Source organism: Carassius carassius, chromosome 2 (assembly GCF_963082965.1).
Source record: "Carassius carassius chromosome 2, fCarCar2.1, whole genome shotgun sequence".
Taxonomy (NCBI): Eukaryota; Metazoa; Chordata; class Actinopteri; order Cypriniformes; family Cyprinidae; genus Carassius; species Carassius carassius.
In genome coordinates, this window is record NC_081756.1 from 19679295 (window position 1) to 19702893 (window position 23599).

General features: G+C 36.6%; 2 protein-coding genes across 5 annotated transcripts in view; both read right to left on the reverse strand.

The window, feature by feature from the left end:
- LOC132105779 (ARL14 effector protein-like) overlaps positions 1-23599 on the reverse strand; it is a 144359-nt gene that overhangs the window by 12883 nt on the left and 107877 nt on the right. The gene's annotated exons all lie outside the window — the stretch shown is intronic.
- On the reverse strand, positions 13793-22762 carry LOC132105714 (transcription factor PU.1-like). Of its 4 annotated transcripts, none has more exons than XM_059511062.1 (6): positions 22417-22762; positions 21749-21841; positions 21568-21646; positions 19992-20185; positions 14861-15029; positions 13793-14709 (listed from the first exon to the last, which is right to left on the reverse strand). In XM_059511062.1, the coding sequence occupies exons 1-6, from the start codon at positions 22456-22458 to the stop codon at positions 14396-14398; spliced, it is 891 nt and encodes a 296-aa protein (XP_059367045.1). In that variant the 5' UTR covers positions 22459-22762; the 3' UTR covers positions 13793-14395. The 4 variants fall into 4 exon arrangements, with proteins under 4 accessions (XP_059367045.1, XP_059367037.1, XP_059367064.1 ...); XM_059511054.1 differs by having other exon boundaries at positions 21568-21649; XM_059511081.1 differs by lacking the exon at positions 21749-21841 and having other exon boundaries at positions 22417-22761.

Below are 23599 nucleotides of genomic sequence, written 5' to 3' on the forward strand. Positions count from 1 at the left end.
CTCCAGGACACTTCGCTCCATGTGACTAGTAAGACAATTCCCTAATAACTATTATGATGAGTTTTGTTCCACCCGCTTAAATGATAAAAGTACTTGTGCTGTAAAAACTATTAAGACTGTGTCTGTTCCCCGAATAGTGAGGTCAAAATATAATGTAGGATCTAGAAAAAATCTCATCGTAATTAAACCAGAAAAATGTAAAGTAAATGAACAAAAACAATTTTTAAAGTTTGGGCTCATAAATATTAGATCACTCACACCCAAAGCAGTTATTGTAAATGAAATGATCACAGAAAATAGTTTTGATGTACTCTGCTTGACTGAAACCTGGCTAAAACCAAATGATTATTTTGGTCTAAATGAGTCTACTCCACCAAACTACTGTTATAAGCATGAGCCCCGTCAGACTGGTCGTGGAGGAGGTGTTGCAACAATATATAGTGATATTCTCAATGTTACCCAGAAAACAGGATACAGGTTTAACTCTTTTGAAATACTTCTGCTAAATGTTACACTGTCAGACATGCAAAAGAAGTCTAATGTATCTCTTGCTCTGGCTACTGTGTATAGACCACCAGGGCCGTATACAGAATTCCTAAAAGAATTTGCAGATTTCCTCTCAGACCTTCTAGTTACAGTTGATAAGGCGCTAATCATGGGAGATTTTAATATTCACGTTGATAATGCAAATGATACATTAGGACTTGCGTTTACTGACCTAATAAACTCCTTTGGAGTCAAGCAAAATGTCACCGGGCCCACTCATCGTTTTAATCATACACTAGATCTAATTATATCGCATGGAATCGATCTTACTGCTATAGATATTGTACCCCAATGTGATGATATTACAGACCATTTCCTTGTATCGTGCATGCTGCGTATAACTGATATTAACTATATGTCTCAGCGTTACCGTCTGGGCAGAACTATTGTTCCAGCCACCAAAGACAGATTCGCAAATAACCTGCCTGATCTATCTCAACTGCTATTTGTACCCAAAAATACACATGAATTAGACGAAATTACTGACAACATGGGCACTATTTTCTCTAATACATTAGAAGCTGTTGCCCCCATCAAATTGAAAAAGGTTAGAGAAAAACGTACTGTGCCATGGTATAACAGTAATACTCACTCTCTCAAGAAAGTAACTCGTAGTCTTGAACGCAAATGGAGAAAAACAAACATGGAAGTTTTTAAAACTGCATGGAAAAACAGTATGTCCAGGTATAGACAGGCTCTAAAAACTGCTAGGGCAGAGCATATCCACAAACTCATTGAAAATAACCAAAACAATCCAAGGTTTTTATTTAGCACAGTGGCTAAATTAACAAATTACCAGACGCCACCTGATTCAAATATTCCACCAACGTTAAATAGTAATGACTTTATGAATTTCTTCACTGATAAAATAGATAACATTAGAAATACAATAGCAAATGTAGATTCTACAGCGTCTAACACTTCAGTTTCATCTATCGCACCCAAAGATAAACTGCAGTGCTTTACAAATATAGGACAGGAAGAGCTAAATAAACTTATCACTGCATCTAAACCAACAACATGTTTATTAGATCCTGTACCCACTAAATTACTAAAAGAGCTGTTACCTGTAGCCGAAGAACCGCTTCTCAATATCATTAACTCGTCGTTATCTTTAGGTCACGTCCCAAAACCATTCAAGCTGGCGGTTATCAAGCCTCTTATTAAGAAACCAAAACTAGATCCTAGTGTACTGGCAAATTATAGGCCTATTTCAAATCTTCCATTTATGTCTAAAATTTTAGAAAAAGTTGTGTCTGCTCAATTGAGCACCTTCCTGCATAAAAATGATCTGTATGAAGAATTTCAGTCAGGTTTTAGGCCCCACCATAGCACAGAAACTGCACTTGTTAAAATTACAAATGACCTGCTTCTTGCGTCAGATCAAGGCTGCATCTCATTTCTAGTCTTACTTGATCTTAGTGCTGCGTTCGACACCATAGATCATGACATACTCATAGATCGATTACAAAACTATACAGGTATTCAAGGGCAGGCTCTAAGATGGTTTAGATCCTACCTGTCCGATCGCTACCATTTTGTTTACTTAAATGGGGTGTCATCTCATTTATCATCAGTAAAATATGGAGTGCCACAAGGATCCGTCCTAGGTCCCCTTCTATTTTCAATATACATGTTGCCCCTTGGTAATATTATTAGAAAATACGGAATTAGCTTCCACTGTTATGCTGATGATACTCAGCTATATATTTCAACAAGACCAGATGAAACTTCCCAATTATCTAAGCTAACAGAGTGTGTTAAAAATGTAAAAGATTGGATGACAAATAATTTTCTCCAATTAAATTCGGATAAGACAGAGATATTAATTATTGGACCAAAAAACACCACACAGAATCTTGTAGATTACAATCTGCAACTAGACGGATGTACTGTTACTTCCTCTACAGTCAGAAATCTGGGTGTTATATTGGACAGCAATTTGTCTTTTGAAAATCATATTTCCAATGTTACAAAAACCGCATTCTTCCATCTTAGAAACATTGCCAAGCTACGAAACATGTTATCTGTTTCTGATGCAGAAAAGCTAGTTCATGCATTCATGACCTCTAGACTGGACTATTGTAATGCACTTCTAGGTGGTTGTCCTGCTTCGTCAATAAACAAGCTACAGGTAGTCCAAAATGCAGCAGCTAGAGTCCTTACCAGGTCAAGAAAATATGATCATATTACCCCTATTTTACAGTCTCTGCACTGGCTACCTATTAAGTTCCGTATCAGTTACAAATTATCATTACTTACCTATAAGGCCCTAAATGGTTTAGCTCCTGCGTACCTAACTAGCCTTCTACCACGCTACAACCCATCACGCACCCTAAGGTCACAAAACGCTGGACTTTTGGTAGTTCCTAGGATAGCAAAGTCCACTAAAGGAGGTAGAGCTTTTTCACATTTGGCTCCCAAACTCTGGAATAGCCTTCCTGATAATGTTCGGGGTTCAGACACACTCTCTCTGTTTAAATCTAGATTAAAAACGCATCTCTTTCGCCAAGCATTCGAATAATGTATCTCTTAAATTGTGAGTGTAGTTGCATCTGCATTTTTATTCTTTAGCTTGGGTTAAACTAATTTTACTTTGTTGGATCAGCAGCTATGCTAATGATGTCTCTATTTTGTTTCTATGTTTTGCCACGGGATTTACATCCCGTGGTAACTAGGATTTACACAAGCTCCAGTCTGGATCCAGAACACCTGAGAAGAGATGATGCTGACCCTCAGAGGACCCCAGATGATGCTAACCTTGAATCAACAAACAGAACTAACAAATATTGCTACATGTGTGACTGCATCCTATAAATTACTATTAATTAATAATATTGATAGTTCATCATCTAGCTGACTACGTCTTGTATTATTATTATTATTATTTTTATTTTTCTAAAATCCTGTCAAACGTGCACAAACTACTAGCTACTACTAAATATTGTAGAAACATAATTTTCTGTAAAGTTGCTTTGTAACGATTTGTATTGTAAAAAGCGCTATACAAATAAACTTGAATTGAATTGAATTGAATCTTATTCGCCCTGAGATTTCACAGGAAATATGTATATTGCCCGTTTCTGCAGACCAACTGCCCCCTAGTGGTCGGGAGCATTTCCGTTGTGTTGTGGCTTAATGTATTTGTGTTGTGAGAATTTCGTTGTGTTGTGGCTTAATTTCGTTGTGTTGTGGGTTAATGTATTTTTGTTGTGGCTTAATGTCGTTGTGTTGTGAGCTTATGTTTGCTTTTTTAATGTCGTTGTGTTGTGCACCACTGGGCCACCGTACTTTAGTCTACAGATGAACTCCACAACAAATAATAACACGTCACTGATGAGCCTTCATGGATCAAGTGAAAATTTAAATATTATGGACTGATACAGTGCACAGTAAAATATAGTAAAAGTGATGTTATATTAAAAAGTATATGTAGTACAACTTGAAGTAAAGTGAATAATATGAAAAGCGAGTACAATAACATACGTGATATAATAGATTTATAATAGCACAAATTATATGTATAATATGAGTAATACCTTAATAAATAACAGAACAAAAAAAAGATTAATAATAGCAAGAAGAATATGTTATATCAAGGGTGGAATAATACAGAATAGACAAAATGAAGAATAAATTAATAGTTAATTATAGAGTAAAATAAATAATCGTGAAATGTAATTTTAAAATATTATTAAACAAATTAAGACACAACTAATGACAGAACACAAAAAATTGTGGACATGAGTTCCAAATTGTGTGTAATTAATGAACTCCTTAAGTATAATATATACATGTACACACACACACTCATACACACACACACACACATATATATATATATATATATATATATATATATATATATATATATATATATATATATATATATAAATAATAAAAAATCCTCTGAGAAATCCTCAAGAAACACATTTTATTTCAGTTTTAGTTCTGTCTTTCTCTGTGAATAGGGTGGTTTAGTTGGGAAGACAAAACCTAACAAATAAAGATTAATTCTTCACCGCTTCCCTCAAGATTTTCTATTTTATTCAATTAATGAGTCAAATAATGTAAAAGACTTGACAATGCTTGATATTTGGTTCTATAATGCACATTACACACACTCCTGCAGAAAACACACACATTTTGAAACAGTGGTTTGTTTTTGTTAACACATATGAATGTTTGTGTGTGAGTGTGTGAGGTTTACCTTGCACAACAAAATCTCAAAGTATAGTTATGTTTATCACAAACCAGAATATGAGATGCTACCCTCTAAAAACTTTATATTAATCAAAATTAATAATCATTATAAAAACATCACAATGATTTCATTAATGATATTGCAGCTGGACTCACTACGAGTTCCTGTGTTTTTCATTTCTAGGCTATTAACATCATGTAGTTTTTGTGTAAAGACACGCAGTACATGATCAGCATTAAACAGCCTGTGCAAAGCTTTTTAAATGCAGTCTATAGTATTGTGATCGACTGAGGAAACTGGTTATATTTAATTATTAATAACTAATAATTCCTTACATTTATATAGCGCTTTTCTGGGCACTCAAAGCACTTTACATAGAAGGATGAATCTCCTCAAACACCACCAGTGTGCACATCCACCTCCAAATATTTGACAAAAACTACAGAAACATTTAATAAGGTAATTATATTATTTATATTAAATTATATTGTTGTAAAAAGTATCTTTACAGAGAGGGGGGTGGTTGGAATATGAGCAGGAATTCATTCAGGGCTGCTCTGGGTTTAGTACAAACACAACATTAGTCTGTGGAGGTATAGTCTTGTCTCTTGGAAATGCAGAGAACAGCTTTCCTCAGCTTTCCTTGTCCTGTTTGCAACTGGCTAAAAGGGAAGAGAAAATAATAATAAAATCATAGAATCAGTTCACAGTTTTATGAAAAGCTATGAAATCCTTATAACCAAGTGATGATAAACTTAATCGGTTACACTTTAGAATAATGGTCCATTAGTTCATGTTAGTTAACTACTTTAGTTAACATGATCTAAGCAAGAACAATACTTCTACAGCATTTATTAATCTTAGTTGATGTTAATTTCCACATGTACTAATGCATAATTTAAATCAAAAGTTGTGCTTGTTAACATTAGTTAATGCACTGTGAATTAGCATGAACTAACAATGAAAAACTGTATTTTCATTAACTAACATTAACAAAGATGAATAAATACAGTAATAAATGTACTGTTCATTGTTTGTTCATGTTAGTTAATGGATTAACTAACATTAATGGACCATGATTCTAAAGTGTTACCACTTTATCTTTGTAAATAAGTAACGTTAACGGTAGTGATGCTTTAGCTCCATCACTAATCTATACAGTCAAATTGCTCACTGTACATATTGTGCTCATAACACCATTTAGTTTATGATATAAACGTAAATAAGAATTCATTTAAACTTTGAATTTTTATAAAGTCTCAGCTTTTACTGCTAACTACGTTAGCGATGTCGCTATTAATAGTCTGACACTAGTGTCTGACACTAGTGGTTAATTAAGCTGTCAACATAATGTTAAAAATGACCAAAAAACATCGAGAAATAACGGTTGAGTCTTACCTATGAAAGATAATACCCCGAGATCTGTTTTTATTATCGTGTGACGGTTTGTAGATGCCCAAGCTGCAGGTGAGTCAGGTATGTTTTCTTCTGTCCTGATGTGAGAGTTATGAGAGGTGCCCGTCCCGATCCAATATGGCGGCGACGTTGACGTGCGGTCGAGCGGCCAATGAGGCGTTTAGGTATTTATATGCAGGGGCGTAGCACCAAATTCTGGGCCCTGTATACTCTCAATGTCAGTGGGCCCCCTACACATGCCATTGTACGATGCGGGTTAGCAAAATGAAAATTCAATTTTGAATGAAATTTTTTATTATTTGAATATAAACAAGTATAAAAAGTGTTTAAATCTATAATCAAATCAGATTATAGTAATGACTGGTTCTTTCATTCACCACCTGAATTGATGCATTTGGCCTACTTGTGCTCAAATACCTTTAAACCTTAGGCTACATCGGGTTCGTTTGTGTACTAACATTTTGATCCATGATACTGATGCAAGTTTTAAATTAAAAACATTTATTTTTGAACGGGAGAACACGAGACAACTGTACCCTCAGAAACCAATAAAATAAGCTAAGCCTGCCATAATGAAAAAAAAAAGTAAACTATAAAGGAATAACCTTTCAGTTTTGTAAATTCCCATTAATTCCCTTATATTCCTGTTAACTCCCATGGAAATTTTCCAACTTTGAAAATTCCCAGAATTTTGCAACCCTATTCATGGGCTTTGATAACATCATGAATTTATCCAGAGTGTCTGGCACTGAGTTCATTCTCTCAGTTGGTGTTATCAATATATTTTGAAATGAATAATGACATCAATTGGAGGGCCCAATTAATTCGAATTAGGCTACAAAAAAAAAAAAAAAATGATGGGATTTCAAAGGGCCCTCTCCCTAGACGGGGCCCTGGGTAGTCAGGTCCACTTTTCCCCCCACTACCACACCCATGTTTATATGTCTATGATTTGGAGGGTTAAGTCAGGATTTAGTGGAAACTGGCTGTGTGTGGGAGACAAATCTAAATTTGTCATTGTATAAATGCACACATATATGATGCTCTTGAACTGTTATGAGGATATTATGTAAAACAACTTTTTTGGAAACAGATTAAAACAATAACGATAATCAATCTATGTATTTTTTATGGAGTTAGATAATAGATAATAGTATAATATTTCTCATATGTTCACGTTAACCTATTTTCTGAAAATATCTCAAATAATAATATTTTTAAGGTTTGATGGAGAGTATACAGTCCTGGTGCATACAGAGGATGAATAATTCTGGGCTATGGGTTCATTTTGCCCACATGAAGGTTAATTGTAACTGACACAGAGAACTCTTGTGCTTCATGCGTTGGCCAAGGTAAGTGTCTTTTCTTTTTTAAGATGGGCTGGTTTTGGTTTTAGATTCAGTTTGTTGTCACCTGACCATCACAACTTTACTGTGATGTTTTTATGCTTTCATATGATTTCTTCTTGAATATTAATTTATTTTGTGCCCTTCCATACAAAATAATGTTATGCATAACTTGGTATAATTGTCTCTTCCATTCTCAGCATCTTGGCCTCATTGGTTTCCCTCACAAGCCTCGTCTGCACAAACTTTCTAGATGCTGGTTTGATGTAACTTCCTTGATGTAATACTTTGTGAAAATATTACATAACTTTAATACAGTAAAATGAAAATAATTGTTTTAAGATCTGAATAAAATAATCTTGAGCAAGGTGATATTGTGGATCTGGGCAATGGGAAACTTGCACTGATTTGCCCATGACATTACTTTGATTGCAGCTTTGAAACTGGTTCCTCTTCCACTGGACTGCAGGCAAGTTGTTATTATGGTCCATGTTAAAGGAATAGTTTGATAAAAAAAATTATTGTCTGTCATAATTTATTCACCCTGTTGTTTAATTTTTGGGTGAACTATACCTTTAATGTATGGTGGTCAAACTAACAACATTCTCATATTATTGTCACCAGAACCAAGTGTATGATGACCGTGTACTGGAAGGAAAAGTGTATATAAATACCCAGAGCATGCTGTCCCTCTGTCCCATCCCAGTGACAAAAATAACCCACCAAGGTGAGCATTGAGCAGTGAATGCATAAATATGAATTGTGAGTATGACATGTTATGATACACATTACATGCTTGTGCCGATTCTTTGCAGATAGTTTGCCTGTGGAAGAAAATCCCTCAGAAAACACACTTTGTATGTGGGCCACCAAAAACCTTCACACCTCAGACCCACAGGAAAAGGTTTGGAAATAGCGTTTAACATGTAGTGATTGACTAAACAGCAGACATGGGGACTTGTGACTTAGTGACTTGGACTAGAGTCGACTCGAGTCGCTATTTTTATGACTTGTGACTTGACTTGACAAAAAATAAAATACTTGATACTTGACTCGGACTTGGAAGTTAAAGACTCGGGACTTGACTTGACTTGAGACACGATGACTTGAATGACTTGAGTGTTAATCACATCATGTTTTCAGTTTGAATATAAAATATATAAATTATTTTTAAAAATAAAATTGATTACTCAGCTGGAGCGCAGGCTGAGAATCGCGTTGTCATGACTGGACCAGGACACTATCATCAGTCATGCCCTCTCTACCTTACGCACACCACGCCCACTTAGATCAGATATCACATCAGATCAACATCTCAGCTTGAGGGGTACCAAGGGTCATCGCTTTTGTCGTCAATAATTCGCGCCTAAAAACGCGTGGAAATCGCTAGGGGCGCCGCTTTCTCCTTGTTTCCAGAGCGCTCGGGCAGTTGCGCCCCTGAGGCGCCTGCCGTTGCTAAGCAACCATGACGCGCTCTCTCCATGAAGACGCGGGAATTTCAGCAAAGGATAAATGGATTTGCAGCACTAAAAATCGCTTGCAGTAGCTCTGCTACTAAATTTATTTCAAAATGGCAATCCATATACAGCTATGATCAGCTGTTCCTTCATCTTGGCTGAGCTTTCAACGTTGTTAGGGGAAAGGATGAAGCTGATTGGTTGGTTCTTGTCACATGACCGGCGGTGCGCTTGCGGCTCTCTGAAAAGTTTTTTCTGAGATGTTTTTAACTCGATGCGGTGCGGACGCGATTGGAAAAAACGAGCGCGTCGCGACCGCGTTGCTTCCATTATGAGCGCGCATACCGGTGGCGCATACATGGTGGGATAGGCCACATCGTGCTCGGCTTGCAGACAAGACTCTCTCGAATCTTATATTTTGCAAGTGCAATACCTTGTAATAGAGGTAATGACTTACGGATATACTCTGAGAGAGAGAGAGAGAGAGAGTGTGTGTGTGTGTGTGTGTGTGTGTGTGTGTGAGAGAGAGAGAGAGAGAGAGAGAGAGAGAGAGAGAGAGAGAGAGAGAGAGAGAAGAGAGAAACACACTCGTGCTTCACCTGATGAAGGAAACCAATCAAAACCCCAACATTCAGAAACTAATTGACAAAAAGCTGAAGTATAATTATGATGAAAAATGAAAAAATGAATTTGAGCTCCAAACCAAACTCCAGTGTTATTCGGCCCTAAACAGAACCACAAAACTGGCAAATTACTTATCACACAAGCAATTAAAAGAAAGAGAAATCCTTTCAAAATATCGACTCAGTGATCATGATTTGGAAATAGAGATTGGTAGACATAAAAGATCCTGGCTACCGAGAGAAGAGAGACTGTGCAAACACTGTGAGCTGAATCAAACAGAGGATGAGAAACACTTCCTTCTTGTCTGTCCCAAATACAGCACTACAAGAGAAACATTCTTCCCACAGTTTGAAGCTTTGAATCGTTCATTCTTGTCTCTAAATGACTCAGAGAAACTACTCTATATACTTGGAGAGAATGAGACGGCAGTCACACTAGCTGCTAAATATTTATACACCATACACATACAACTGTTTTATTTGATATTCTTAATTTTATATAATTACTATTATTAATATTAGAAATAGTATCTGCTGTTGCTATTTTTATTGTATTGTATGTTATTGTAATCATATTTTATATTTTATTCTGTATCTAGATGCTTTGGCAATACTGTAACTCAAATGGCATGCCAATAAAGCAACTTGAACTTGAGAGAGAGAGAGAGAGAGAGAGAGAGAGAGGAGAAATGTAAGAAAGTTTAATGTTGTATGTAAACTGTGTTTGAGGGGAAGTTGTGGCCTAATGGTTAGAGAGTCGGACTCCCAATTGAAGGGTTGTGAGTTCGAGTCTCGGGCCGGCAGGAATTGTAGGTGGGGGGAGTGCATGTACAGTTCTCTCTCCACCTCAGTACCACGACTTAGGTGCCCTTGAGCAAGGCATCGAACCCCCAACTGCTCCCCGGGCGCTGCAGCATAAATGGCTGCCCACTGCTCCGGGTGTGTGTTCACAGTGTGTGTGTGTGTGTGTGTTCACTGCTCTGTGTGTGTGCACTTTGGATGGGTTAAATGCAGAGCACGAATTCTGAGTATGGGTCACCATACTTAGCCGAATGTCATGTCACGTCACGTCGTTTGAGAGAGAGAGAGAGGGAGAGAGAGAGGTGTTCAGAGAGGAGTCTGTTGGATGTTTAGCTGTTATTTGTTTTATGGACTCAATGATGAAAATGTAAAACATTTCAAATACTGTTGGAAGAAGTGAAAAATAAATAATTTTATGAAGTTACAATTTTGTTTGATTCCATGATGTATTTTACTGAACATGAGTATTTACAATGCAAATCCAAATTATTTTAATTTACTGACAGTTACTTATATCTTGTCTTTTAACTTTATTAAGATCAGATTCTGCAGGTAAAATTACAATAATAAGGTGACTTGACTTGGACTTGACTTGACTTGACTTACTACAGGACTTGACTTGACTTGACTTGACATAACTTGTGACTTGACTTGACTTGACTTGCCCAAGAAAAAAATACTTGGGACTTACTTGAGACTTGAAGGTTAAGACTTGAGACTTACTTGAGACTTGCACATGTTTGACTTGGTCTCATCTCTGCTAAACACTATCATTCACCACATCTCAGTTTTATCAGACACTTTCTGACTGTGCCAAATAAATCATCATACATCTGCTTGTTTGTCATATAGGTTTCTTTGACCAAGATAGCGCAAGAGAACTGGGACAGCGGGAAAATAACAGAGACTGGGGAGGCCAGCCCTCCCACACAGCCCAACAGAAAAGACAATCTGACCGTTCTGGAGCCTGGAAAAATCAAACTTGTTGATCAAATTTATTGTTATTTGTTTGACTGCATACCTTAAACCAAATAAATGATGCTTTTATAACGATCACCCTCTTTACCTAGTGTTATGTTCCTCTTGTCAAGCCCTCCAGCTTACAGAAGTCCTCCTGATTGGACTTGTTTTTATTTAAAAAGAAGAAACCTGTTTTGCATTCTGAAAAAAATTATTCTGAATGTAGAGCGTGCTTGCATGATCACCGGATGAACCTAAGGGTAAAGAAATCACAGAATGGATTTGTGAATCCAGGAATATGTGCATTCATTTTTTCCTCCCGCAGTAACCACTATTTAATGATTTCTTTCATTCTTGTGTAAGACATGAAAATTAATTAATGAACTTAAATTTTTATGATATTTTATTTAAATACATTCATTGACAAATAAACATACTTAAATATTGTTTTTAGCAGTTCAGTGGTCTTGCAGACAGGGGGCGCTGATTGGCTGTGTTCTGTGTAAGGGCTGCGGTATACACTGCTGAGAAGTTGTATTTTCACTAATGGTTTTTGACTAGGTTTTTATGTTTAGTTTGATATATTTTTGAGGGTATTATATATTATATATATATTATACTTCTATCATCTTTTTTTTTTCTTAATCCAAATGTCGAAAGTATGCACATCCAAAAATACGTTAAATTAATTTTAAGGATTTTTTTTTTCTTGTAGGCCTATATGTATGGAAAAACATTCACTTAGATTAAGTAGCAAAACTGGCATATTGTTGATGTCTGATGAAGGTATGTTGTCTGAAATTTTGTGCTTGGTGAGAAAACCACCAAAAATCCCTTGTTCCGACATATTAAATTAAATCATTAAAGGTGTCATCGGATGCTACAAGCACTTTTACAAGTGGTTTGAACTGAAATGTGTGTTGGCAGTGTTTGTACACAACCACCTTATACTGATAAAAACCCACCATTTTTTTATTTTTTAATCTTGTTAAATCATTTCCGCTTTCTCAAATCGAGATCAGTCTTTCACAGAGCAGCTCAGAGGAGAAGGGCAGGGTCAGCAGAGCTCATTAACATTTAAAGGTGTCATGTGATTTCTTTCTCTTTGGAGTGTTACAAGCTCTGTGAAGATCTTTGAAGTTGAAAAGAATAAAGTCTCAAATCCAAAGAGATATTCTTTATAAAAGTTAACACTCGTCCACCCCCACCCCACCCCCGAAACGGCTCATTCTAACACACCCCCACATGTCTGTCAGTATGCATAACGCCGCCCAGATGTTTACGCAAAGAAAGAAGGTGTACCTTTTATTCTCGTGGTAGTATTGTTGTTAACGCCGCCATGTCGTATAGACGCTGTGTGTTTCACCATAAAAATCGAAACTACTTTGTTTGGCCTTCCATTAGAGGAAGCTCCATTCCTGGAGCTGATCCGTGCTGGTCGCTGAGAAAATACATCAACTTTGCGCTGTGCCGCCTGCCTCGGCTCACTCAAGCTGGCCTTGGCTCACTCTAGGCCTCTGGCCTCTGCTCACTCAAGGCCGTGGAGTGTGATGCTGTTCCATTGAGAAAACGAAACTACTTTGTTTTTGCCTTCCAAAAGACAACATGACTAGAAATCATGTTTATATAACTTTTATAATGGGTTTTATGTTTATGTCTCGTCGCTATGACCAGACAAGGCTTCACAATATGTTATAAGAGGCGTAACATTTCCGTCTCACGTTTGAAGCATTCTGCCAATCACAACGTGCTGGATAGCTGGCCAATCACAGCACACCTCGCTTTTCAGAGAGATGAACCTTGTGAAAATCGAAGGCGTGGCATAGAGGAGAAACAATAATGTACAGTATGTGGAAAATAATGTGTTTTTTTTACCTAAAACCACATAAACATATTTCATTACACCAAACACACAAAATAATGTTCTTTTTAGCAGCATCATATGACCCCTTTAAAGGAAAATGCTGCAAAATGGCTTGCTCTGAAAAAGAGCTGTTTTTGACAGGGTAAAAAAGGTGTTTTTTACACTGAGAAATTTTAACCAAACTATGTTACAGACATTTCATAAAGACCCAAAAAATCTTATCAACTTGTGAAAAATGAGCATCCTATGACCCCTTTAAGTCATTGAGAGTTCTGTATCAAGTGGATAATTAATTATTCCTCCACCTGGCCATAGATCTATCGGCATAAATACATTTATATATGTTCTTAGCACAGAGTTTAAAATCTTTGTCAATATTTGTAAAAAGTAATTGAAGCATTTTTTATGCATTGGGTCTGTTTTCAGATTTTCCCACATTTCTTAGGCACTGATTCTTGTTATTTTTATATTTATATTTAACCAACTGAAATGAATCATTACAGTACTGAGACATTACCCTGAAATATGATACGGCCTTTTGAACAAATAGATTACAGCAAACACACTGCTCAATCTTTCTATTGAAAATTAATGTTTATTCATCTTGGTTTTTATAAAGATTTAATTTTTCTTCAGATGGATTGTAATGTAGAGAGAAAGACAGTACAAACACGAGCATATAATATTTCTCTCTCTCTCTCTGTGTGTGTGTGTGTGTGTTACACAGACGTGACAGAGTTTTCCGTGCTGTGTGAGCCTGTGTCATTGGTTTTCACTTCTGCTTTTTGTATTTTTGTGTTTTTTTTTTGTTTTTTTTTTTCATCATGCGTGGTGGTGTCTTAAACTGTCTTAAACTCGAGAATAGCTTTTTGTCCATTTTTTTTTTATATCTACCCACTTTGGTCATGTATCTGCTCTTTAAATGTGTAAATGCTGTAAATGTTGGTCTTACATCACAAAAGCTACTGAAATGTAAAGGACGTAAAGTTTACTTCATTAATGCAAAGGTAAATAATAAAAAAGGAATGGAAAATAAAATAGTTTTAAACCATAAGGTCATAACTATGGTAAGAGTTCTGGTCCATTTTGCCATTTACTTGTTTTCATAGAGAAAAATAAATTCTCTCTTGTTTTCTCCAAGTCTTTTTCTACCTTTTTCTCTCTTTTTATGCATATGTTTACATGTAAAGCTTCCTTTCTGTGTGGCTTTTGCCAAGTACCTCTCCACTAAACTGGTAGGTGAGTTTTTTCTTGATCTTCCTGACTTCTCCCGTCTTGCCATAGTTTCTCAGTGCCCTTGCCATCTTCTGGTAGGTCATCTTCTTGCGGTTTCCCTTCTGTACGCCCCAGCGGTGTGCTAAAGCTTCTTTGTGCTTTGAAGAGAACTGGAATATTCCTTTTTCTCGGTCAACCCACCAGATGCTGTCCTTCATGTCACCATTTCGGAGAAGGTCCAGCAGGAACTGATACAAGCGAATTTTCTTCTTGTTACCTTGAAGAGAAAGGAAATTAACACTTACAGCTAGATTCTAGAAGACTGCAAAAGTCAACAGGTACTGGGTTTGCATTGCTTATCCAATTTTCCGAAGATCACTATGGTTGTGTCCTTATGAGGTGAGATTGGTCTTAGCTTTTGTCCTTACCATGCTCGCCTCCTGTTGTTGATGTAATATGGTCCCTCATACACTCCTCATCTGACACCTCTAACGGAGGACTGCGACTGCTGGGGTCATCGTCATCCGAGCTGCGCTGGAGAGGAGACGGCTGTACACTGTGAGGGTAACACACAGATGGCCGTGGCAAATATGCCATCTGTGAAGACATAAAGTACATAATTATCAGAGAGCACACACAGAAAAAAAATAGAGGTTCCAGTAAGAATCAAAAATTTATTTCTATAGTTTAATTTCATAAAGAAAAACATACTGGTGCTCATGAATCAATATGCTGGTCTCCAAAACAGCAGTTGTCCTGGCAGAAAATTAGCAGTACATTGTCCTTTAAGGTTTACGAATGTTTCCATATCTGAGAAGTTTACAGACATGTAGTGGGCTAAAGAATTTTCTCTTAGGAGAATATACTGTAGCTAACTCAAATAAACTCTATAAAGTAAGTATTTTTTGATTTCTTAAGTACCATTTAAGAATCGTTATTTTAAAGGATTGAATGCTTGCTCAAGTCACTGGTTCAGTTGATGCACAAATATGAGAGCTGTACAACCACGGCTGTGCAATCATGTGATCTGAAATATGTCATCTGGAGATTTCAGACTAGTTCAACATTAAGAAATAGGAAATTTACATTTTATATATTGTCAATATAATAGTGCAGTGAAATTTCAAGCTGCAGAATATTTTGTTCATTACTTTACAGCAAGAGCATCTATAAAACAGAATGCATAGTATACACAGAGAGAGAGAAAAGAACGAACATGTGAAAGAACAAATAAAATATTTTTTCAGTTAAACTGCTCCACTGTAAAAAGCCCAAAGTGTCATGAGTTGTAGCAGTCTCATGTGATTGCACACAGTGCTGGGGTAGCAATTTCTTGTGACATGACAGTTGAAAACTCTGATGACTTCTGGAGAATGTCCTCAAAAACATAGGACAGTCAAACTATTTTGACATAAAAAAAAAAAAAAAAACATAAGGCACATATTTTTGTGGATTTGCTATTTTGTGCAGGGCCTCAGAGGTCATGGTAGTTGTGTAAATATGCATTTAGGCTATTAAAGACGTGCCTGTTTTGCCCATTAGAAACATTGCATAGCCCTGGCACAGATAGAAAAAGGAAAAGAAGTAGAACAAGAAGAAGTGCCTAATATGTGGCATATGAACAATTGATGTTATGGGGGAGGGGTCGAACAACACAAGCAAGCAACGCGAAAACTGTGCGCAATAATGAGTCAGTCAATTCACTATAGAGAAAGTGAAAGTAAAAAAACTGCATTAATGGCGCATATGAGACGAGAGACGAAACTACTCCAGCATATGCTGATAATGGTATATAACTGTCTTAAATTATTTTTCTTTTATATTTATCATGTGGCCCATATAGCCTACTGAAAACATGAGAAACGTATTTTGCGTTAAACAGGTTGTTTTTGAAAATTGGTGCACGAAATAAATTGGTGCACTTAATATTCATTGATGACTGCAGAGTTAATAATGTTAATTATAGGCATATAATTCATTGTATAAGTTAACAGACTTGTTTAAAAAAACATTTTAAACATTTTCTATGAGGCCTAAGCTCATAAGCTGAACTTTATCCTCAAATGGCGTTTAAAATTGAATAATAAAAGTAACCTAATAATAATAATAATAGTAAAAGGCCTACTAAGAAGAAGAATGTAACAGGTCTACATTAATTGGAAATCCTAAATCCTCTTAATATTGCCAATTTTTGATGCTTTTGACAATATCTCTGGCTATAGTCGACACATGATAAGACGCAGGACGAGCTGATCGCGGGGTGCATTGAGAGTGACTGTCAGAAAAAAAAACTAAATAGAATAAATAATTAAATAAAAAATAAAACTAAAATAAAACAATGAAAAAATAAAAAAGCCCAACTTTCTCTCTTTTCTATGTGCGTTCATAAATTGTAGCTATTAATTTGTAGGCTAAGTGTCATATTTGGCAGTTGGCATTAGAAATGATATTACCAATAACAGTGGCATATGAGAATTTTAATACCGCAGGAAAAAAAAACACAAGGTGGCTGAATCTTCATGCTATTTAGATAGCTGAATATATATATAATCAAAGCGCTTTCGTAGGGGTTACAGTACACGTTTTTCGGCAGGGTTCCTCCGGTGAAGTTCGCATTCATATCCCGTTACTGGGGTCGCTTCAACCCGTAGCAACAGTTTTAAAGTAGCTCAGTTCCGCGGGAAAATCACGGATTCGGCAACTGAGGTGATGTAAAAGAGCAAACCAGGCTTTGTTGACCAAAACACTGTGAAGCAAGGCAGGGGGAGACTTAAAACGCATTTTTGACCCTTTTGCTTTGTTTTACTACTTACAGAGTTATTTAAAGTATAAAATATTGTTAAGTATTCCTAATGTTAAAATGATTTATGCTTCATTTGAATCATTTATTCATCAAAGAATTATGAAGGGGAAAAACATGCGGTTATATGGTTTACAAAAAAATATATTAAGCAGCACGCTTTTCAGATTTGATAATGATAAGAAATGTTTCTTGAGCTCCAAATCAGCCTATTAGACTGAGGGACCATGTAACTCTAAAGACTGGAGTAATGGCTCCTAAACAAATCAGATTTGCCATAATAATACAGTAAATAAATGCAATTCTTGGTAAGCATAAAGGTTTTCTTTTTCAAAACCATTTTAAAAAACCAAGGACATCTACAAAGGAAAAGCTTTCTTTTGTGACAGACTTAATGGTTAGAGTCTGCCTTCAAGATGAAGTCCAACCAAAGGAAGGGAAATCAATCACTGCGTTGTGAGAAAAATATCTTAAATGATCTCTTTAAAGAGGTTCTCTTTGATTTTCCACCCACAGACCAGTCTATATACATGTTAATATAAACATATTTTTGTTCAAATATCAAAAAAAGACACTTAATAGCTAATAAACTACTAAGGGTTGAATTACATTATGCTTTCTGTATAAATGCTAACATCATGTCTTTTTGGTTTCGTGCTAAGTGTCGTTCTAATTGTCTTCAAGCTGTAACATTTGTGCGCTTGAATGTTAGTGTCACAATAAAGAGTGGTTTTGTTTGTGTAAGTGGGGATGTTCTGTAACGGCAGTTGATGAGTGTGCAGACTTGCAGTTATGGTGACAGTGTTGAGTCTTGGTCAGGATAAGGCTTAGTTGAGCAATAGCTTGGGCACAGATGCTTTCTACAACCTCCTAACCAGCATCAACAACCACTTGAGTCACAAAGCACCAGATAAATAGAACCAAAAGTTATTAAAACTGATATCGAAATACAAGAAAGATTTCTCTGTTCTGAAATGTCTCCTGCACTATATTCAACAAAATGGTTCCTTTTCATCACCAATAATGTGCCCAGAGCACACACACACACATCAAAACACAGAAGAAGGTGTTCTCATACATACAACCCGAATTCCGGAAAAGTTGGGACGTTTTTTAAATTTTAATAAAATGAAAACTAAAGGAATTTTCAAATCACATGAGCCAATATTTTATTCACAATAAAACATAGATAACGAAGCAAATGTTTAAACTGAGAAATTTTACACTTTTATCCACTTAATTAGCTCATTTAAAATTTAATGCCTGCTACAGGTCTCAAAAAAGTTGGCACGGGGGCAACAAATGGCTAAAAAAGCAAGCAGTTTTAAAAAGATTCAGCTGGGAGAACATCTAGCGATTAATTAGGTTAATTGATATCAGGTCTGTAACATGATTAGCTATAAAAGCTTTGTCTTAGAGAAGCAGAGTCTCTCAGAAGTAAAGATGGGCAGAGGCTCTCCAATCTGTGAAAGACTGCGTAAAAAAATTGTGGAAAACTTTAAAAACAATGTTCCTCAACGTCAAATTGCAAAGGCTTTGCAAATCTCATCATCTACAGTGCATAACATCATCAAAAGATTCAGAGAAACTGGAGAAATCTCTGTGCGTAAGGGACAAGGCCGGAGACCTTTATTGGATGCCCGTGGTCTTCGGGCTCTCAGACGACACTGCATCACTCATCGGCATGATTGTGTCAATGACATTACTAAATGGGCCCAGGAATACTTTCAGAAACCACTGTCGGTAAACACAATCCGCCGTGCCATCAGCAGATGCCAACTAAAGCTCTATCATGCAAAAAGGAAGCCATATGTGAACATGGTCCAGAAGCGCCGTCGTGTCCTGTGGGCCAAGGCTCATTTAAAATGGACTATTTCAAAGTGGAATAGTGTTTTATGGTCAGACGAGTCCAAATTTGACATTCTTGTTGGAAATCACGGACACCGTGTCCTCCGGGCTAAAGAGGAGGGAGACCTTCCAGCATGTTATCAGCGTTCAGTTCAAAAGCCAGCATCTCTGATGGTATGGGGGTGCATAAGTGCATACGGTATGGGCAGCTTGCATGTTTTGGAAGGCTCTGTGAATGCTGAAAGGTATATAAAGGTTTTAGAGCAACATATGCTTCCCTCCAAACAACGTCTATTTCAGGGAAGGCCTTGTTTATTTCAGCAGGACAATGCAAAACCACATACTGCAGCTATAACAACAGCATGGCTTCGTCGTAGAAGAGTCCGGGTGCTAACCTGGCCTGCCTGCAGTCCAGATCTTTCACCTATAGAGAACATTTGGCGCATCATTAAACGAAAAATACGTCCAAGACGACCACGAACTCTTCAGCAGCTGGAAATCTATATAAGGCAAGAATGGGACCAAATTGCAACAGCAAAACTCCAGCAACTCATAGCCTCAATGCCCAGACGTCTTCAAACTGTTTTGAAAAGAAAAGGAGATGCTACACCATGGTAAATATGCCCCGTCCCAACTATTTTGAGACCTGTAGCAGAAATCAAAATTGAAATGAGCTCATGTTGTGCATAAAATTGTAAACTTTCTCAGTTTAAACATTTGCTATGTTATCTATGTTCTATTGTGAATAAAATATTGGCTCATGTGATTTGAAAGTCTTTTAGTTTTCATTTTATTAAAATTTAAAAAACGTCCCAACTTTTCCGGAATTCGGGTTGTAAAATGAAAGTGAAAGATGTGAAAGTGATGTGGGTATTTAATAGAAGGTGTTTTCTAGATAATATAGGTCTCACCTGTGGAGGGGGCAGAGTGAGGTGATGCCCGGTCAGGCCTGGGTCGATAAAATGGCCCGACTCAACATCTGAGAAGCGATGCACATTTGATGCATGTAGTGGCTGTACACTCTGTAGCTCTGTGAAGTGGCTCTCTGGCAGGTTCTCGAAATCCACTGGATGGACATGATGGCTATTATAATCCCAGGTGTGATCTAGACAAGGACAATGAAGTTGAAACGGTGGATCAGCGGAAAGCATCTTTAAACGAGCAAAAGAAATTTGACAATACGTCACATGCTCTTTGTGTAAGCTGGTACCAGCAACTAATAAATCAACCATGTCACGTCATTCTGTCCGTCAATTCAATCGCATGCAAGAAATTACATTTACTTTCTCACTTATTTACTTGTCACCCTGTTTCCTGTTCACACCACCATTTCCTTTGCAGTTTTTGAATAGCCTCAAGCTTGTTTTTACATTTTTTTTATTTTATTTGCCATTGTACTTAACGGTTTTAAGTCCTATATAGAAACATAGAAAATAATCTACAGCATGTTTTTGTTCACCTGTTTTTATTTTCAATATTTTGTCCTCACTGTAAGCAATCTAATTCTATGGAATTTAAATCCCTTTAATGTTCATAAAAGTTGTAGTCAAGTTATATATATATTTTTTTATTTTTTTTTTACATTTTCTGGAGAAACATATGTGCACATTTCTCCAGTGAACATAAATAGTTCTTACATAAGTAGTTTGACAAGTCTTGTGAAAAAGAAAAGGAAAATTTATTCGGCTCTTCTTTACTGCTGTATAACTAAAATCAAAACTGTTTTCAGTTTCTCTGTCATTTAACTTCTTCGAAAATCAGCACATAGTTGTCTGACGAAAGGACTGACTAAATAACACAAAGGTCAAACCATAGATCACCATCAACTGTTTTAAAAAGGACTCTTGCAGTCCCATATACAGTAATGAAACGCAATCACCATACTCGCCCTTAAAGACAGAAACCGCTGCAACTGTTTAACACGCTATTTCAGAAGTCTACATAGCTAAATTGCTATATTGTCTCATTTTGGACAGAAACCCTTGGGGATATTTGTCGTTCTACGTCTGTAGTTTTCTTGCCTGTCAGAACGAGGCATCTGTTTCCTGCTTTGTGCTAGGTCACTAGCCCGGTTCCACTCGCTCGCTCTCCTAACGTCCCCTTACAGTTCAGTCCCAGCTGCCCTGGGTGTGATTTTGATCCGTTAGCTTAATATAACAAGATGCTGTTTACATGGCTCTCTTTAGGTGTTATAACACGAAGCTGATTATAACATGAAGCTGATTACATGAAAGAAGACATCTTCAAAAATGCAGGCCATTTAGTCAAAGCACTTTGCTTAACTGGGGCTGAAGGGGAAAAAGAAAAAAAACAAAAGAAGAAAAAAAAACATTCTGTGGTTAAAGAGAAATATTGAAGTTGTTACATTTAAATACAAGTGTTCATCCCAAGTTCAATTAATTATTGGTTTATTGGTTATTATTGGTTTATAAATCTACTGGTAAAAAAAAAACAGATTTTGATAATGTTTAATTACAAGGAACTCACCATTCTGACTCTCGTCAATGATATACTGATACTCCATTGGTGGCCGATACATCTCTGACTCAAACATTTCCTCTGTTTGCTGCTAAGCAAATAGAGAAGAGACAAATAGTGACCAGTTTGAATGACTGGAGCCAACAACACCAAAATAAAAATACACTGTACCATATAGGAAAAGCCTCACATCTTTGGTTAAAACTGCCCAGTAATCTTTTTGTACAGATGGTGTCTGTGACATCCAGCCAGTCCAGGTTACTCTCTCTCTACTCTCTTCTTTCTACGTAGAAATTATGATTATTATACAATTTGGAGAAAATTTTATTTTTTCATTACACCGATGGAAATCATAGCCTGTTACAACAAACATACCACTACATGTTAGCTATAATTACAGACATATATTAATATTCAGTATATTATCCAAACCCAAATGAATTAACTAAACTGTCAAAGGACCTCTAATTGATCCACTACACATGAATAAAGATGTTTAAACCAACACAAGTAGCTGAATATCAATAGACTGTCATTCTGAAGTGGCTGGCACAAGCACGTATGAACCTTGACACTAACTGTTCTACATTAAAAAAAAAAAAACATATAAATAAATACACAAAAAAATGTACAAATTATCCAAAAGAAATAAAAGACTGACGGATGTCAAAAACACAAATATTACACACACAAAAAAAGATCCAGCTGTTCTTACGGTAACTAGTACATCCACAATGACAAGTCCTCGTAATGCCGTTCGACACACTGACAGCAATATAACAAAAAGCGCATTGTGTATGCATCTATCAAAAGCAGCGGCATCATATTAGGACCATTTAGTGAATCAAAATTACTCACGGTTGGGATGATGTACCCCTCCATTCTGTACGGATGCAGCATGGGTTCCTCGCCACCTGACACTTGATCTGCAGCTCTGATGCTTTCTCAAGGGCTTTCAAAACTGTCCCCGTACCATTGCTCAACTCTAAATTTCCTCTTACCAAATGAAACCAATGATCTAACTCACGCACCTTATCACGCAGGGGGCCTCAAAGGTATCCAAAGGCCCAAAAAAGAAGTCAAGCAGAGATACACTGCAGAGGGCAACCCACCCTGGCAGTGGCCGTAGAAAAGGGACACAGTTTCTGTTTGTTACTTCTTTATTTTTGGGGTGTGTGTGTGAGTGTGTGCGTAATCGCTGGAGGTTCCTGATTTTAGGGTAATGGCAGGTGGGGATTTTATCTTTGCAGTTAGAATAGGCGTAAAGTGTCACCTCCCCCAGTGGCCAATCAGAGACAGCTCAGCTGACCGCTCTTCTTCCTGTCCACCTCCATGGTGCTTGTTGTTCTATAGAAAATCCTTAATGCAGGATGAAAATACACAAACACTGGTGCCATTTTCAGAAATGTAATGTTTTATGTAAAAACTTTCCAGACTTTTCTCAATTAAAAATGCTTCGTGTTTTTTAAAGATCAGATTTTTGTCTGGTAATTAAAGCGATGAAACCATGAGCCAACAAAATAAATTTGACAAATATATCATATAAAAATTAAAAAGATAAATAAATCAGGGAAAACTTCTAGTTGGTCTAATGTTCACATCTTGGTTGCAGACTGAGCACCTACTGACAGATAAGATTGCTGATCATGTTGCATTTCCTATCTGCATCAGTACAGTACATGCTGGGAGAGGAGATACAACATCCTGCATGACAATGATGAAACAAGCTTCTATCTTTATCAAAACTTTCCACCTGCCTCAAACCTTCTGTCTGCCTTTTTCTGGTCATAAAAATAACAGTACTGTAAAAATCACTTACAGTAGTGTCCTCATCTACTATACCACATGTCTAACTTATCACAAAGTTAAGCTGCAGCATGAAGATAAAGATAAAAATGTTATATATAACTAAAGATTGTACTTTTTTGCATTTATCTTTGTGAGTGTTTGTATGCATGCTTCTTCATTCTATATATGGGACCATTTTTAACTCCAAAAGATAGTTTTTGACCCTTTAAATATAAAAAGCACACACAATAGT